Below are 15,787 nucleotides of genomic sequence, written 5' to 3'. Positions count from 1 at the left end.
TTCAGGATTGTGTTTGAGACGTTTAAGATGCTCTCTTAAGAACTAGCAGGATGGCCCGAGAGGTCAGGGCGATGAACTGGCACCGCTGAGATCCTGGTTTCAAATCCAGGCACTCACCTATGATTAAAAAGTGATCTCAAGTGTATAAAGTTGATGGTCTCAATCTGGTCATATATTGACTGTAAAAATTCAATCTGCACTTAATTCGGCTAAATTACAGATCTGAGAATTAAAAAAAAATACATATATATCTGTTTGACTGTCATGTGATGAACATTGCATGATGGATTTCAGAGGTAGCTCTTTGGTGTCCACTTCTGTGGGCCAAAGGTTTTGCGCTATTCTGCGAGAGATATGAGTGGGATACGTCATCTTGTGACATGACACGGATAGTGCAATCGGGATATTTGCGGAAATTTTTTTTTTCAAGTTCAGCGGAGTACACAGGTAACGCCTGCAACGAGTGAATGCTCCCCCACGCGTGTATCCACACGAATATGCACGTGCTCATTCGTAACCTCTACCCTACCCCCACCACCATCGGCGCGTGCGTGCAGACAGCGCTCTGGGCCTGCTGGTGCGCGCCATCCACCTGGTGACCCAGCGCGTGCGCACGCAGTGGAAGGCCGACCTCAAGGTGTCTCTCGCCGCGCTGGAGCTGCTCTCCGGCCTCGCCAAGGTCCGGCCCCTGGGCCAAATCGTTGCAAGGAATAGTTTTTTTAACCGAACGTGTCTTTCAAATTACGTCCCTCGTCCTAAGCGCGTGTGTGTCCATCGTTTTGATTTGGAGGCAGTGCGGTAAGATCCCTCCGTATACCGGTGTTTTTTTTGTATGCATGTACTGGTGTGTTTGTTGCGTGTGTGTGTACGCCAGGGCTGGATTTATGTATCTTTGCACCCCGGGGTACCAGAGCAGAAAAGACGACCCTTCCCTCCTCCCAATGTCCTATTACACACACAGACACACACAGACCTAAAAGACAAAATCTCAAACCTATATTTTTGCGGATTTGTTGTGTGACTTACTCGCAAGCCCTGTGGGTGGGTGACGGAGAATGAGCTGGTTCATAGCGAGTGCGATGCGGTAGGGTTAATGATTCGTAATAGATTTTTACGTTCAGGTGAAAAACGATCTCACTAATTTTAAGAACCCTTTCTCGATTTGAAGCTTTCGTGACTGCAATGATTCATATTCTTAGGTTTTTTCGGTAAAGTCACATAGGTAAAAACATTTAAAAGTAAAATAAAATAAAAATCACGACGTTTCGGAGGCAACACAAGCTTCCGTCTTCAGGTGGTACCGTCACAGCCACGACAGCTGTATCAAGTAAATGAGAGATTGCAGGAGTTACCACTGCGTTTATATAATGGTTGGAGAAGGTGGTGGGGCAAGGGCCGCATACTTATTATTAATATGGTAAGGTGAGGCTTGAGACTAAGAATAGACTGCATAACAAAGGCTGAGCCTTTATAACAAAGGCTGAGCCTTTGTTATGGAGAGGTGCGGTTTGTGACTCAACCTGTAACAGGGAGACCACCACTAAACATGGTAAAACAGTAATGGTTGTCTGTCAAATAAGATTGGCAAATAAGTGTAGTTAAATCTTTTTTGCATGGTTAATCACATCTTTCCAATGATTACTCAGTTTGTAACCGTCATCACGATTGAAATTATGTCTGTATTTGTATATTTGTATGGCTTCGTGTACAAACCTTTGATGGTAGCCAGGAGGTTTGCAGAGAACCTTGGTCTCGGAAAATACAATTTCATGAGAGCCCACCGAGTTGTAGCAATGATCGGCAACGGCCGAAGAATCAGTTCTGCCGTGTTTCAGATCTGACTTGTGCTCGCGGACACGATCAGAAACATGACGTTTCGTTTCTCCAATGTAGCAATCACCACAAATGCAACTCAATTTGTAGACTCCAGGATACTGTAAGTCAGGAACGACATCCTTCACAGATGGAATCAAATCACGGATTTTATGCACTGTACTGAATTGGACTTGGATCTTATGTTTGTTTAGAATTTTGGAGATCTTTTTGGTCACGCCTGCTATGTATGGCAACGTGATAGTTTTGGTCGGAGTTTCATGTGGCTGTTTCTGTATGGTGGGAGAGACAGCTTGGCGGATAGTGCGGTCAGAGTATCCGTTCATCCTGAGGGCCCGATGTACATGTCTTAATTCACCGGCCAGGTGGTGTTGGTCAGCAATGCCATGGGCTCTGTGGTATAGCGTTTTGATGAGAGAATTCTTTTGAGATGGGTGGTGGTGGGAATCCGGTTTCAAGTAGGAATCTGTGTGGGTGGCTTTCCTGTAGACAGAATGTCCCAAGGATCCGTCAAGCCTCCTCTCAAACAGAATATCCAAGAATGGTAGTTTACCGTCTTTCTCCACTTCCATGGTGAATCTGATGGATGGGTGTCTAGAATTGATGTGGTCCAAGAAGTGGTTCAATGCTGGGAGGCCATGTGGCCAGATGACGAAAGTGTCGTCCACATACCTCTTCCACAAGGAAGGACGCAGGGTGGATGTCTGGATGGCGTCTGATTCAAACTTTTCCATGAACATGTTGGCTATAACTGGTGACAAGGGGGAGCCCATAGGGGTACCCTCATTCTGTTTGTAGAAGGTGAATCAAGATTATCCGTGATAACATTTGTTAAAAAAGGATTAATCTGAGAAAAAGTTTTCTCCTTTTATCTGCAACAAAACAGGTGTTAAGTTGTTAAAACACCAAACTGAAACCTTTTACAAGGAATCATGTCTGCATTAACCACAATACTTGTGGTCAAAATGCAAAAAAAAACATACTCTGATAATATATGCATTGTCTTTGAAACTGATTGGTCCACACCAGAGAGCTTTCTTTTGAGCCTCATCTCAAACGGTGTTAGACCAGAGGACACCAAAAGGCGTACAGCCCAAAGACAATACACTATCAGAGTAATGAGAGCTTGGAGTGAGCATATTAGGTTTTTTCGGTAAAGTCACGTAGGTAAAAAATTTAAATTAATAAAAGTAATATAAAAATGAAATAAAAATCATCGTGCTGTGACGGTTCCACCTGAAGACGGAAGCTTGTGTTGCCTCCGAAACGTCGTGATTTTTATTTTACTTTTATTAATTTTAATTTAAACATTTTACCTATGTGACTTTACCGAAAAAACTTAAGAATATGAATCCTTGCAGTCACGAAAGCTTCAAATCTTGGGGTGAGCATCTACATCACGGGACCTCCTTTGCCATGGTACTGGCAAGGATTAATCTTTTTATCAGATGGGTGAAAACAAAGCAGCCAAATCAATCCATAATTCATGAAGATAGTGTTATACTGTATTGTAAAAACAATATTGGGAAAAAAAGTTTTCCTGGCTGAATGGAGCATGGGCACTCCTCTGCTTGATGACGTCACCTGAATTCTACAGCGTTGAGCCGAGTTCATGCCGATGTCACGCCTCTTCCCCCCACCCACCCTCCTACAATGCCGTATATCCCGTGCAGAGCTAGTATTTATTTTAAAATAAAAATCTGAATAAACAGTCCAACTTTCATGAATACAATATGTAAACAACATTAGGCCTCTTTAATGTTGGGCCCTGAATAAATGTAAAACTAAACGAAACTTTGAAACTATTTATATTTTACCAGGTAAGGCCAACTGAACTGTATAGCTCTCTTTCAGAAGTGATCTGGTCACAAATGATAGCTCAACGAAGTGGCGTATTATGTGGACATTTATAGCAGCGAAATACTCTAAATGTGTGATGTGGAGGGAAAAACCGGAGGACCCGGAGAAAAATCCTCGTGACCACAGGGAGAGACAGATAGAACACAAACTCCAAGTATACAGGCATTGTCAGGGTCGGGATCGAAGCCACGACCTCCTGCATACGAGGCGAGGTAGCTAACATGTCGTCACCGCCTCTGGCCCGGGTGTGCACGCGTGGGCAGGTGCGCGTGACCCCCGAGATGGCAGAGAGGCGGCGCGCGGTGAGCGCGGTGTGCGAGTTCATCGTGTTCCAGTGCAGCCGCCCGGCGCCGTTCCACTCGCGGGACCTGCACTCCATGATCGTGGCCGCCTTCCAGTGCCTGTGCGTGTGGCTCACCGAGCACCCGGAGCTGCTCGACGAAAAGGTAAGTGAGTGTGTGTGTTGGTACGAGTGTGTGTATGTGTGGCAGCGTAGTGGTTAACGCACGACGCTACGAGCCAGGCAACCGGGTTAGATTTTTCGCTCATGACCAATGTCGGTACTCGAGCTCCTCTAGGTCGACTCAGTCCTAAATGAGTACCTGGTGCGGTGTGTAAACACGAGTACTGGGGATTAGCAAGGTGGGCAGGCTCTTCTTTTACAAACACTCCAGTTTTACTCTCGCACATGTGTTTTTTTTTTTCCGTGTGTCTGTGCACTCCTGAGTCTCCTCACTTTCTCCGACAGCCTAATTGATGTTAAACAGGGGGTGGCTGCGAGTGGGTGATTAATCAGTATTGATGAATGCGTGACGCTGCTGCTGCTGCTGCAAGTGCAGAACATCTTGTCTCAAGAAGTCCTCGGTGGCACGGCTCGGTGCTGACACCGTACAAAGTGCCAAGTGTTTGGAACACCGCGTTTGGGTTCTCGAGTCCCTGGCCCAGCCTTTCGAGCAGCGACTCTGAAGACAAATGATCGCGTAGAACATCCTTGAGCGTGTGTTGACGGTGCAGCATATGATCGTTAGGCGTTTCTTATTGCGCTATTTCCCGTAAACTAGCGTGCACGGGCGTCATAAAAATTACGCATTTTGAAGCTTTGTGTTTGTACGAATTACGGTAAAAATTCATTACCATTTTTACGAGTTTTGTCAACTTTTTGTCTTGTAATTCATCACCGCTGCAATTTTACGCTGAACTTTCTTTTATGCGCGCTGTGCCTTGGCGATTAATTATTTGCACTGACACAAGCTTAATAACGAGTTGTCGGCGTGCGCTAATGAGGGTATGATTGATTTCAGTGACGGCAGGGGGGCTGGGGGCAGGGCGACTACCTGCAGCCACATCTTGGTTTTATTGGCTATTGGGTTCCTACATGTAAACGACACACGAGGCAACCTCAAACTTCTGTTGTTTCACATTACATCGCATCTGTCTGGTAGGCACGTTTCGCTCGCAATAATTATTCTCAGAAGTTGGCAAGGGCTGAGATAAGGCTGCACAGCGCATATCGATAGTGTGCGTCTGTGTTTACGTGTGACCCCCACTGCATGGTCAAAAAGCTTCTATTTGACCGGATAGGGTGGGCTAAATGGGTACGTCGCAGACGAGAAAGCAGATGGGTTGATGTGGTACAGGAGGACTTAGAGCGAAGTGCACTACTTACCCATAACTGGTATCTGCAGCGAAAAGATGGGTCTGTGCAGGAGGCTTGTGAAGTACACTACTTGGCTGTTGGGAGGCAGCTGCTCTTTAGCAATGGTGGCGGACAGAGGAGCGATGCTTAGAACGAGCAGAGCGCATGGCAGCTCAAGTTGAGACAGTCAGGAGCACTTTTGGGGCATCTGCCAGTCAAACACATGGGTCTGTCCCGGGACCTCCTGCCAGCGAGCCTCAGAATGCACCTCTCGTGGTACAAGCGCCGTGGCAACATCACCGTAATTTATTGGTGAGATGCCAAATGTTGTTGTTGTTGCTGTTGCAGGAATGTCTGTGGGAGGTGCTGGAGATTGTGGAATTGGGCATTTCGGGCAGCAAGTCTCGCTCGTCCGAAGGGGAGGTGACCTGCAAGGCGGAGAAGGAGCAGAACCCGGCTTCGCTTCGCGTCAAGGAAGCAGCAGAGGCCACGCTCACCTGGTACTGCAGGGGCCGGCCCTCTCTGCTTGGGCTCTGGGTGGCCGGGCGACGTGGTGGCTGTGATCCAAGCTGCGTGTTTACCAGTTTGCAGAATTGAGGGTTACATTGATTTAATTGGTATTGGAACAGGCATTGCTATATCTCCTCGTTATTTACGGGGGATACGTTCCAAAGATGCTTGTGGACAGCAAATTTCGCGGATAATGATACTGGCCTGCAAAAAGCCATCTTTTTAATTAATTACCGTAAATGTATATGTGAATAAGCTATTAAATACATGAAAATTATAGTAATAACATGTTTTTATCTCATCACTTCCTCTCTCTCGATGGAGTCGTGTAGAGTTCCAGATGCGATTCACGGATAGCCAAAATCGCGGATGGCGAGTTCGTGAATGACGAGGGAAAATACTGTACTGACAATATTGAATCGCAATTACGCCCATCGTTCTGTCAAGCGGTCGCGCAGAGGGCTTGCCTTGCCAGTACGTGATTAAATAATAAAAAGTTATTGAACCGCACTGGCGCAGTAGTGCTTGAGGACAAAGCAGAACGCTACGGAAGAAGATGAAGCAGCCGATGATTTGTGCAGTCGGCATTTTTGTTTTTACAGGAAAGACGGCAGAGAGAGGATTGTCAAAAAAGATACATTTTACCGGCTTCATAGTTGGAGATCGCAGCTTTTGAAAACGTCAATTCCCCGATTTACATCTCCCTTTCACGTCGTCTTGTAAAATACGTCATCACTTTATTCTTAACACCAGATTCGCGTCGCTGACAGCATCGTCGTCCTTCCTTTCTAGTTACCCGTCGCCTCTCAGCGTCCGCCTCCACCACCACCACCCTACCCTGTAAATTGCTTTGACGTCGTTTTGATATTCGTCGTCACACATTTTCGGAACGCATCCCCTATTGCTTGGTATTGCTTGTAACGAAACTACCGTCAGGCGCTCTAATCCCTCGCGACTCCGATTAGCAAGCTTGGCCATGTAAGGTGCGAAAGAAGTTCAATATACATACATCATGGTCATCATCATCATCACCACCACAATCACCGTCACCACCACTCTGATTATCATCATCACGATCATAGTCATCACTGCCATCCTGATCATGATGATCATCGTCATCATCACCACTATCATTATCACTGCATCGTAATCATCATCAATAATTCATTTCTTTAGAACTGCTTTTTTTGTTTAAATTTGTTGTTCTTCCCCCACACCTTCGATTAGCACAGTTGCCTATGTATGGTGCAAAAGAAGTTCAATATTCATACATACATAGAGACCCACAGGCTCGCATAGATTGGAAACTAATTTATTTAGAACAGTTTTTTGTGATTAGTTTGTTGTCTGGGCCCCTGCACGTCGGACTAGCACGATTGTACGATGCGAAAGAAGTTATACATACATACGTACGTCCGTCTTTGCTTTGCAGCGTGATGCAGCACCTGGGCGCCTTCCCGGCTCCGAGCGGTGCCGCGTCGCTGTGCAGCCTGCTCAAGGAGGAGACGCTTTTGCGGCAGGCACGGGGGGGCGATGGCGGCGGCAGCGGCAGCCCCAGCAACGCAGCCGTGGAGGCCGTGCCCCCGCACGCTCACTTCCGCTACTTCGTGCTCGACAACAGCGTGGTGCTCGCCATCCTGGAGCAGCCGCTCGGAAACCACCAGAGTGAGGCCCCCTCGTGACAGTGGAGCGGCGTGCGCGTGTGACACTCGCGTCGTCTGCAGACGGATTCGGCAGGATGATGTTGTTGTTTGTACGCGTCTGTGCACGCACGCGTCTGTGTATGCGTCTGCCAATGTGCGTGTGTGACGATTATCTGAACAGGTCTTGGGCCTCCCCTAGGTCGACTCAGCCTAAAATGAGTATCTGGTGCTGCGTGTAAACATCGCCATTGGGGAGACAAAGGCGGCCGTGCGTGGTGCTGGCCACCCACCGCCTCGTGCGCCGTGCCGGCCTTCATAGGTGCTCGCAAACAGCACTTGCCCCACAAATCTCTTAAGGCTATATAGGGGATCTTTGTCTTTGCGTACCCGTGGAGGGGTGATGGCACAGTGGTTTGTATACTGCACTGTAAAACCCGAGACCAGAGTTTGATTCCCAGCCAGAACCAGTCCTGGGCCTCCTCTAAGTCAACTCGGCCTTAAATGCGTACTTGCTGTAGTGTGTAATCATCCGAGCTGGAGAGACGAAGGCTTCTAGGGCGCGGTGCTTGTCATACCACCCCGTCGTGCACCACGCCATAAACTCTTCGGCGCTCCCAAACGGCACTTGTTCCAATAGTCTGTTGAAGACTATTTGGGGGATCTTTGTCTTTAGCGTGTGTGCGCGTGTACGTACGTGGGTGCCTCGGACCTCAGCAGATCCCTGCCCTACGGTGACGGTGCTGATCCGCGGACTGGGCGGGCGGCATGCGTGGACCCTGCAGCTGCGACAGCAGCCCCGGGACTGCCCTGTCGTGCTCAAGGTACGACTCTGATTCGTTTTATTCACACCGGAGGAATCCGATGAGCTATGAGATGGGATGTAAGTTGCTTGTCGCTTGCAAAGCAACTCTGAAACGCCACCGGGTCATGTAGGATTCCAACTCAAAACAAGCAATTATAATAATTATTAGAATGACTTGAATCAAAATACAGTCATACCTCGGTATACGACCGCTTTGGTATGCGTCGTGTTTGGACGAGAAAAGCATTTCTTGGGATACGACGTCTTGCTTGGGATACGACGCGCTTGCTAGAACTTGTATGGGTCAGGATGAGTCACCGCGTAGACCCCGTTCACGACTCCTCCCCTTCCTCACCACCATCCTCGTAGGCTATCAACTCCTCTCAGCAAGGTAAAGTGATGTAAAATGTTATTTTGATTTCATTTTATTTTTTTATGCATTTATTTTAATGTATGTATGCATTTTAGTAATAAGTAGTGTCTCAATTATTTAATACAACCCCATTAATGTATAATATGCCATATAAAATATCATTTCTTATACTCTGGAACGGATTATTTCCTTTCCCTTTATTTCTTATGGGAAAAATTAGTTTGGTACACGTCATTTTCGAATTAACAACGTATACCGAGGTACCACTGTACATTCATAAAAGTCGAATAATTCATGGTTTCCTAAGAAAGATGTTTTTTTTTGCTGAAACGGCTGATACTGTGTGCTGTGATGAGTGCATTTCTTTACAGAATCAGAATCTTTATTTCTACTGGAGGAATCCGATGAGCTATGAAGCTCTTTTCACAGATGTCCAGCAGGGGGCACAGGGTCAGAACGTTGCAACAACAAACAGTGCAAATTCACGATAAGAGTGCAAAGTATAGGAAAAGTAAACAAATCACTTGTTAAAAAATATGTTTTATCTCACCAGGCAAAGCCCACTGAGCTATTAGCTTCTTTTCAGAAGCCATCTGGCCACGAATGATCGCTCAACGAAGTGGCTTATCATGTGGACATTTATAGCAGCCAAATACTCTAAATGTGTGATGTGGAGGGAAAAGCCGGAGGACCCGGAGAAAAATCCTCGCGACCACGGGGAGAGACAGAGAGTACACGCAGACTCCAAGTATACAGGCATTTGTCAGGGTCAGGATCTAAGCCACGACCTCCTGCATACGAGGCGAGGTAGTTGACATGTCACTGCCTAAACACATGTTTCTAGACGCATGTGTGAGCTTAAGCGCCTCGGGCTACAAGAAGAAGCACCCACAGGCACGCACGGCAACTTGCTGGCAACGTCTCCTGTGCAATACACCCATTTTCCACTGACACTTCCGAGCCGAGCGTGGGGCCCTCGCCGTGCGGGTGGTTTTCTTTCCACTGGCTGTTTGTCGTGCCGCGCCAAAACCAACCGCCGACGAGCTGGCCACAGAAGGCGTCTGACCCTGGCTCTGTCGGCCAAGCAGGTCTAGCGCGGTGCTGGTGTGGATGCGTTCGTTGTTTGTGATGTCGGCGACAAACAACGGCTCGGCTTCTGCGGCGGAAACACAACCCGGTCGCTCACTCACTGTGCCGCGCCGATGCTGACTCGGGACAGTCGTGGGGTGGCGCGGTTGTGCAGTGGAAAAGAGGTATCGGGAGCACAGGAACGCGTTCCCTTGTGGTGCAAGTGCAGCCCTTCGCGACGGAGAACCGACCTGCGCCGCTGGCCAACGTGGGCACTCGATACAACGTGAAGCACCGCGTGTTCCCCGAGGAGGTGGACAAGATCCCCTTCGTGAAGGCTGACTGCAGCATCCCCGACCTGCCCGACATCATCAACGAGCAGGTCGGCACGGGAACACAGCCACCGCCGTGACACAAAGCTCCATTCGACCCTCTCCCACCTCCGCTTCTCTATCCCCGTAGCCCGAACACAAGCTAATAGACATATATATATATCACTCGCTTTTACCTCTTAACGCGGAGATACGCCCTGTGTGTGCCGGAGCAGATGGCGCTGCAGCAGGAGAAGCTGCGCAAGCTGATGGAGCAGCAGATGGCGTACGAGGCGGCCGTGACGCACGCGCGGGAGCGGGCGCAAGCGTCTGTCGAGTTCCCCGACCCGTCCACAGAGTGCCGGCTGCCACAGCCATCGCAGGACTTCCAGACGGCACGCCTCTTCCTCTCCCACCTTGGCTTCCTTTCGCCGGAAGCGCTCAAGGTTCGCTCCAGGGGAACAGTTGTGCAATGCGTTAACCCCAAGTACAGCGTTTCTCCATAGCAGCGTGCCTGGTTATCATGTGCGCAGTAAATCTTGAGTGTTGTTTTTTTGTTCAGCCTGGCAGCAACCACATCAGTTACCGTTCGGTATTCCCTCTGCTGACCCAACCGTCCGTGCAATATATACATGTGTGCATGTGTGCGTTCTGTATTTGTATGTGTTTATAGGTGGCCAGTTAATTATGACATCAGAGGTGCTCACTACACTTGGGTTGTCAAGTGTAGGTTACCAATTACAGCACAACAAAATCGCATTAAATTTGGTTCTGCACTTGACCCTTATGGCAGTGCCCCGGGGTACCAAATAATACAAAATGAAATCTTTTATTTCTGGGACACTATTTTTTTTCCAGGGGTGTACTGAACTCCGTGACTGGGGTACCAATCAATCCGAAATCAGTGCTACGCCGCGATGACGAAACGCGGCGAGGAAGATTGCGCTGAAACCCTGAACGCTTGTATGCACCATAGTGCACCGTGTACAGCTCGTCTCGATTGCCGCAGCGCCGACCATCATCAGACTAAAAATGACTGCATCACGGACATTATGCCAGAGCCAGGGTACTATGGTACCCCGTGGTACCACCATAAGGTTCACTTGGCTAAATTCCAGCTCTGACAATTCTAAATATTGGATGTGACTGCCATGCAACAAATATTACTTTGCAGCAGAGCAGGTGCTGCCCCTTACCCCAGAGGTCACTTTAAGAGATCACAGAAGCGGTTCTCGTGACGTCCGCTTCTGCGAGCCGCTTCAATTGCTGAGGGGGTGGCTCTGCTCTGCGAGAGATCCCAACGGATTCCTTGTCTGATGACCTCACAGCGATGGCACAATGAGGAGAACATTTCGGAAGAGAGAAGAAATATCTGCGCATGCGTGTGTGTGCGCATATACATTTTCCGCGTGCGTGCGTGCGCGCGACAGGAGATGGGCGCAAGCAGGATGCCACCCCACCTGATGGCGCTTGACCAGACGATGCCCGGCTTCCTCGAGGATCTGGCCTTGCTGGACGCTCTGCCCTCGCGTCCGTTCGACACGGTCTTCATCTTCTACGTGCGCGCGGGCCAGCGCATGCCACGCGAGGTGCCCTCACGCTCACACACCTAACCCTTTTTGGCCCCCATCAAAGGAAAATTAAGCCCGCAGAGGAAAGTGTAATTGTCATGTGGATTTGTGTCTCGGCCGTGTGCGACTCGCGGCTGTGAAGCTGTGGTGATCGGAACTAACGATTGCAGTCACATGTGTCATTGTGGCACTCTCTTGCCATGGCTTCCGTTTGAATGTCAATATCGTGACATGACTGACTTTAATAATGACAGTAGATTCTTCTCTTTCCCCAAGATCTGTCTCTTTCGTTAATTTTATCACATTTGTGCACTCTGCATGATCTAGTTCCATTACTGTGACATTGACCATTTGCAAGAGAGCGAAGGTTTTTTTTCCCCCCATTTTTGCGTCATATCTTCCTCGAAACAAAATCCTACGCATAGAGACTGACGTGTTTGTGAAAAACATTGTTGTACGTATTCGCCATCTGTTGGAAAGTCCACTCGATATATTTCAAACTCTCAACGAGGAAGTCGCACATTTTTGCACGGGGGGGGGGGATGGGCGGCTCCCCTTTGTCCTCACGGTTCATGGACGGTGCGTTCCACCTGCCCGCCGCCAGATCCTACGCAACGTGGACAGCGCCACCTCCGTGCAGCCGCACTTCCTGGAGCTGCTGGGCTCGCTGGGCTGGCCGGTGCAGGTCGGGCGGCACCCGGGCTGGACCGGCCACGTCACCTCCAGCTGGCACATCGCCGGCGGCAGTTACGGCGGGGAGGACGGGGACGGAGACGGAACGCCGCCCATGGGTACGCGGAGCGGCGGCGGTAGCCACGACGGGAGGTGCCGGGAGTGTCCTCGATATACCGTGATAATTCGTGGATGGGGGGTACCCCCGGTTTATCTGTTTTTATTAACGAAATAAACCGCGTTATATACATGGAAGCAAAATGCATCCCATTTTGCAGCGTGTAATGTTATTTATGCTAACCGGCTTTTAATGTTTTTATGTGTAAGCGAAACATATGATTTCTAAGAGTTATCTAAAAGAAAGTAAAATATTTTATAAATACACTAACCTGGCACTGCACTGGCGCACGCAGATATCCGCTCAGTGTGGAGACGCAGCTAACAACAAGCCAGCATCGCCCTTCAGTTTTTGATGTTCAAGTGGGAATGTTATATTTTTGTATTTTAACAGAACCCCCCCCCCATAAACCGCCCCCATTCATTACATGCGGCACAAATTAGATCAAACCGCGTAATTTTGAGGACGCACGGTTTTCCCGGCTTGAAAATTCCCCCGTACGCGGCCGTTTTGACCTCTGACTCCTTGTTCTTTCAGACGAGCCGGTCACGACGGAGGGCAGCGGCGGGGGCGTCTTCAACGGAGACCGCAGGGTCCTCTACTACGCCGACGCGCTCACCGAGGTGGCCTTCGTGGTGCCCTCGCTGCCCGCCTCCGCGGGTGAGCTCAGGGGAACGCGGCCGGATGATCCAAGGGGGTGGACGGGGTGGGTGGGGCGTGGGCGTGTTTGGCTGGAGCAGCGTTGGAGAAGCTTTTCATTGCCAAGGGCCAACTAGGACTTCATTTCCCTTTCCCCATTCCGATGACGTACGTGGACGTAAATTGTACGTCATCGAAATTGGGGGAAAAATGAAAATATAATATCTTTATCGGTCCGTCTTCCAACCTGAAGATGTACCGGGGCTCCCACGAGGCCATGCGGGAGGACGTGTGGCACAGCTTTTGGCACCAGCTATCATAGAGCGCGGTCCTGTCACTATGGTTCTTTGCGGTGAGTACAATGCCTTTAGAAACAACGGCGCTACGCCTCTCTAAATAACATATACGTTGAACCAACTTGCGCGTTTCGAGAATCAGCAGTGAACTGGACCACAAACTTCAACTTTCAGACATCTCGGCACGGGAAAGGGTTAATTACCCTTTGGTGGACCACACGTTCACACAAACACACCTCAGTCACGTCTGTCCCTGCAAAGGCGCTTGCAGTGACTGAGCACATTAATATTCGAAACGCTGTGTTGTCATACTCTTTGGTTCTTTCGGTAAAGTCACGTAGGTATAAAAATAAAAAAAATATTGCTGTGGTTTTCCCACCTGATGACGATTGCTTGTGTTGCGATCGAAACGTCGTGATTTTTTTATTTTTATTTTATACCTACGTGACCAAAGAGTAGGGATCCCTGCAGCCACGAAAACTTCAAATCTCGATTGTGTTGTCAGTTTGAAAACATTCACCTCTGGTACCCGACGAGTGTTCCAGATGCTTGCAGTGATGAATAAATATAGTTTGTGGGTCGTTTCAAGGTGGTCGGCCACACGTGACCCTTATTATATGAAGTCACCGGCCCTAGCTTCTCCATCCCTGGGTTGTAGGAAAGGAAAATTGTGAACAATGCATCCATTTCTAAGCATGTGACACATCAAAAGACCCACTAACCCTGTCTTACCTTCATAGGGTGACCTCTCCAACTGGGAAAAGGAGGCTTTGTGTCTCCTCGTGACTTATATGGCAGGTGGCTGTAAGGAGCACTGACATGAGTAACCCGTTGTAGTGTGTACACACCAACAGTGGGGAGACAAGAGTGGTGCTGGCCACTCAACCCCCCCCTTCCCCTTACGTTGGCGTTGTGCCAGCCTCTATAGGTGCTCGCGAATCGCTACACTGGGGAAGACCTTCTTGGTTGTTTGTGTTTGCATCATGTGCAGATCCCGCAGCCGACCCGCAGCTGTTGGCCCTGGACAACGAAGCCAACCAGGAGTTTCTGGCGAAGGTGCTGAAGCAGCACTCCCTGAGCCTGGAGCTCTTCCCAAGCCAGAACGACGGCCCCAATGCCAACCAGCAGGTGGCATCATCAGCACCCGCCATTCGCACACCGCCCTTTCTAAACTAAAACTGTTTTTTTTTATTTACCAGGTAAGGTCCACTCAGCTATGTAGCTCTTCTTTCAGAAGCAACCTGGTGATCACAAATGATAGCTCAATAACGTGGCTTATCACGTGGAAATTTATAGCAGCCAAATGCTCTGACCGCATGTTGTATTCTCAAATGTGGAGAGGAAAAACCGGGGGACCGGGAGAAAAATCATACGGGGAAAGAGATAATGCAAACTCCAAATATACAGCAGGCGTCAGGGTTGGGATCGAACGTACGACCTCCTGTATACCAGATGAGGTAGTTAACATTGGAGACGGAAGAGCAAAATGAAACGGTCAAAAATTCTGCCTTGCCCGAAGGTGCCATTCACCCCAGCGTTCAATATTCCGTATCTCACGCCCTGCCACGGCACAGACTTTTGGGGATGTGTGCGTACGTTGCGTAGCAATAGAATTTGAATTTCAATGGGGGTTATTGCCTGTGATGGATGATCACCACGAACAAGCAGCTTGCCATGTAAGGCTGTGGGTGCAATGTATGTTGCACTTGTTTTGCAACCATACGTAGCCAACCGTGCTAATCGGAGGCTGGGGGGAAGGGACAACAATGTGGTGGGCAGTAGAGGGCAATGTGGCAAAGCCCATTCTATCATTCCACATCTACGCCCTCCCCTCCGCCTTCACCAAGATGCTGGTCAGTGCGGATTGGTTGAAGGCGATGAGCATAGACTGAGATCTGTTTGAGATCGAGCACCTGACATGTAAGTTGCTCATAGACAGACACATGATGATTTCAGTACTGTCAAATAAATTATTAATAGAAACGCTGAAAAATAGTTCGCAGTTACTCGCTTAACTTGACAATTAAATGCCGGTCTCTTACTTCATAGATAAGAATGTCTGTATGTTGAACTTCTTTCGCACCATACTTAGCTAATCGGAGGTGCGAGGGAAGGACAACAAATGAAACTCAAAAATCAGTTCTAAAGAAATTAGTTTTCAAGATAGATTTAAAAGTGCATAGTTCCAGTGGCTTCCTAATATTGGAAGGAAGAACATTCCAGATGGCCGTAGAAGCGCATCTGAAAGCGCGCGATCCGGTGACCGTCTTTGTTCGATGGCGAGGGAAAAGCCGCTGCGAGGATGACCGCAGTTTGCGTGATGGTTTGTGCTCCTTGACGAGATCGGCAATGTAATTGTAGAAAGCAGTTTGTGTGTGTAATGAGTGTGAAAAGGTAGTTCTACGCTTGCACAGCTCTTCAGATGAAGACGTTTTCGGAGAGAAGTGATGTCGTG

General features: G+C 48.7%; 2 protein-coding genes across 8 annotated transcripts in view; one reads left to right on the top strand and one right to left on the bottom strand.

Moving 5' to 3' along the window:
• Positions 1–15,787, bottom strand: part of RBIS (ribosomal biogenesis factor) — a 575,724-nt gene that overhangs the window by 534,835 nt on the left and 25,102 nt on the right. The window lies entirely within an intron of this gene.
• Positions 1–15,787, top strand: part of RALGAPB (Ral GTPase activating protein non-catalytic subunit beta) — a 56,173-nt gene that overhangs the window by 33,723 nt on the left and 6,663 nt on the right. For 5 of the 7 annotated variants that reach the window (XM_078613762.1, XM_078613761.1, XM_078613760.1 and 2 more), the window contains 11 exons: positions 558–679; positions 3,957–4,139; positions 5,678–5,829; positions 7,272–7,504; positions 8,197–8,303; positions 9,955–10,107; positions 10,273–10,482; positions 11,467–11,625; positions 12,212–12,398; positions 12,935–13,057; positions 14,324–14,460. In XM_078613762.1, coding sequence (XP_078469888.1) covers positions 558–679; positions 3,957–4,139; positions 5,678–5,829; positions 7,272–7,504; positions 8,197–8,303; positions 9,955–10,107; positions 10,273–10,482; positions 11,467–11,625; positions 12,212–12,398; positions 12,935–13,057; positions 14,324–14,460 — 1,766 coding nt within the window. The remainder of the gene's footprint in view (positions 1–557; positions 680–3,956; positions 4,140–5,677; positions 5,830–7,271; positions 7,505–8,196; positions 8,304–9,954; positions 10,108–10,272; positions 10,483–11,466; positions 11,626–12,211; positions 12,399–12,934; positions 13,058–14,323; positions 14,461–15,787) is intronic. The other 2 variants (XM_078613759.1, XM_078613756.1) reach the window with 1 other exon arrangement.

This window comes from Lampetra planeri, chromosome 42 (assembly GCF_965212315.1).
Source record: "Lampetra planeri chromosome 42, kcLamPlan1.2.h2, whole genome shotgun sequence".
Taxonomy (NCBI): Eukaryota; Metazoa; Chordata; class Hyperoartia; order Petromyzontiformes; family Petromyzontidae; genus Lampetra; species Lampetra planeri.
The sequence above is the reverse complement of the archived record's forward strand: the minus strand, read 5'-3'. Positions and strand labels throughout refer to the sequence as shown.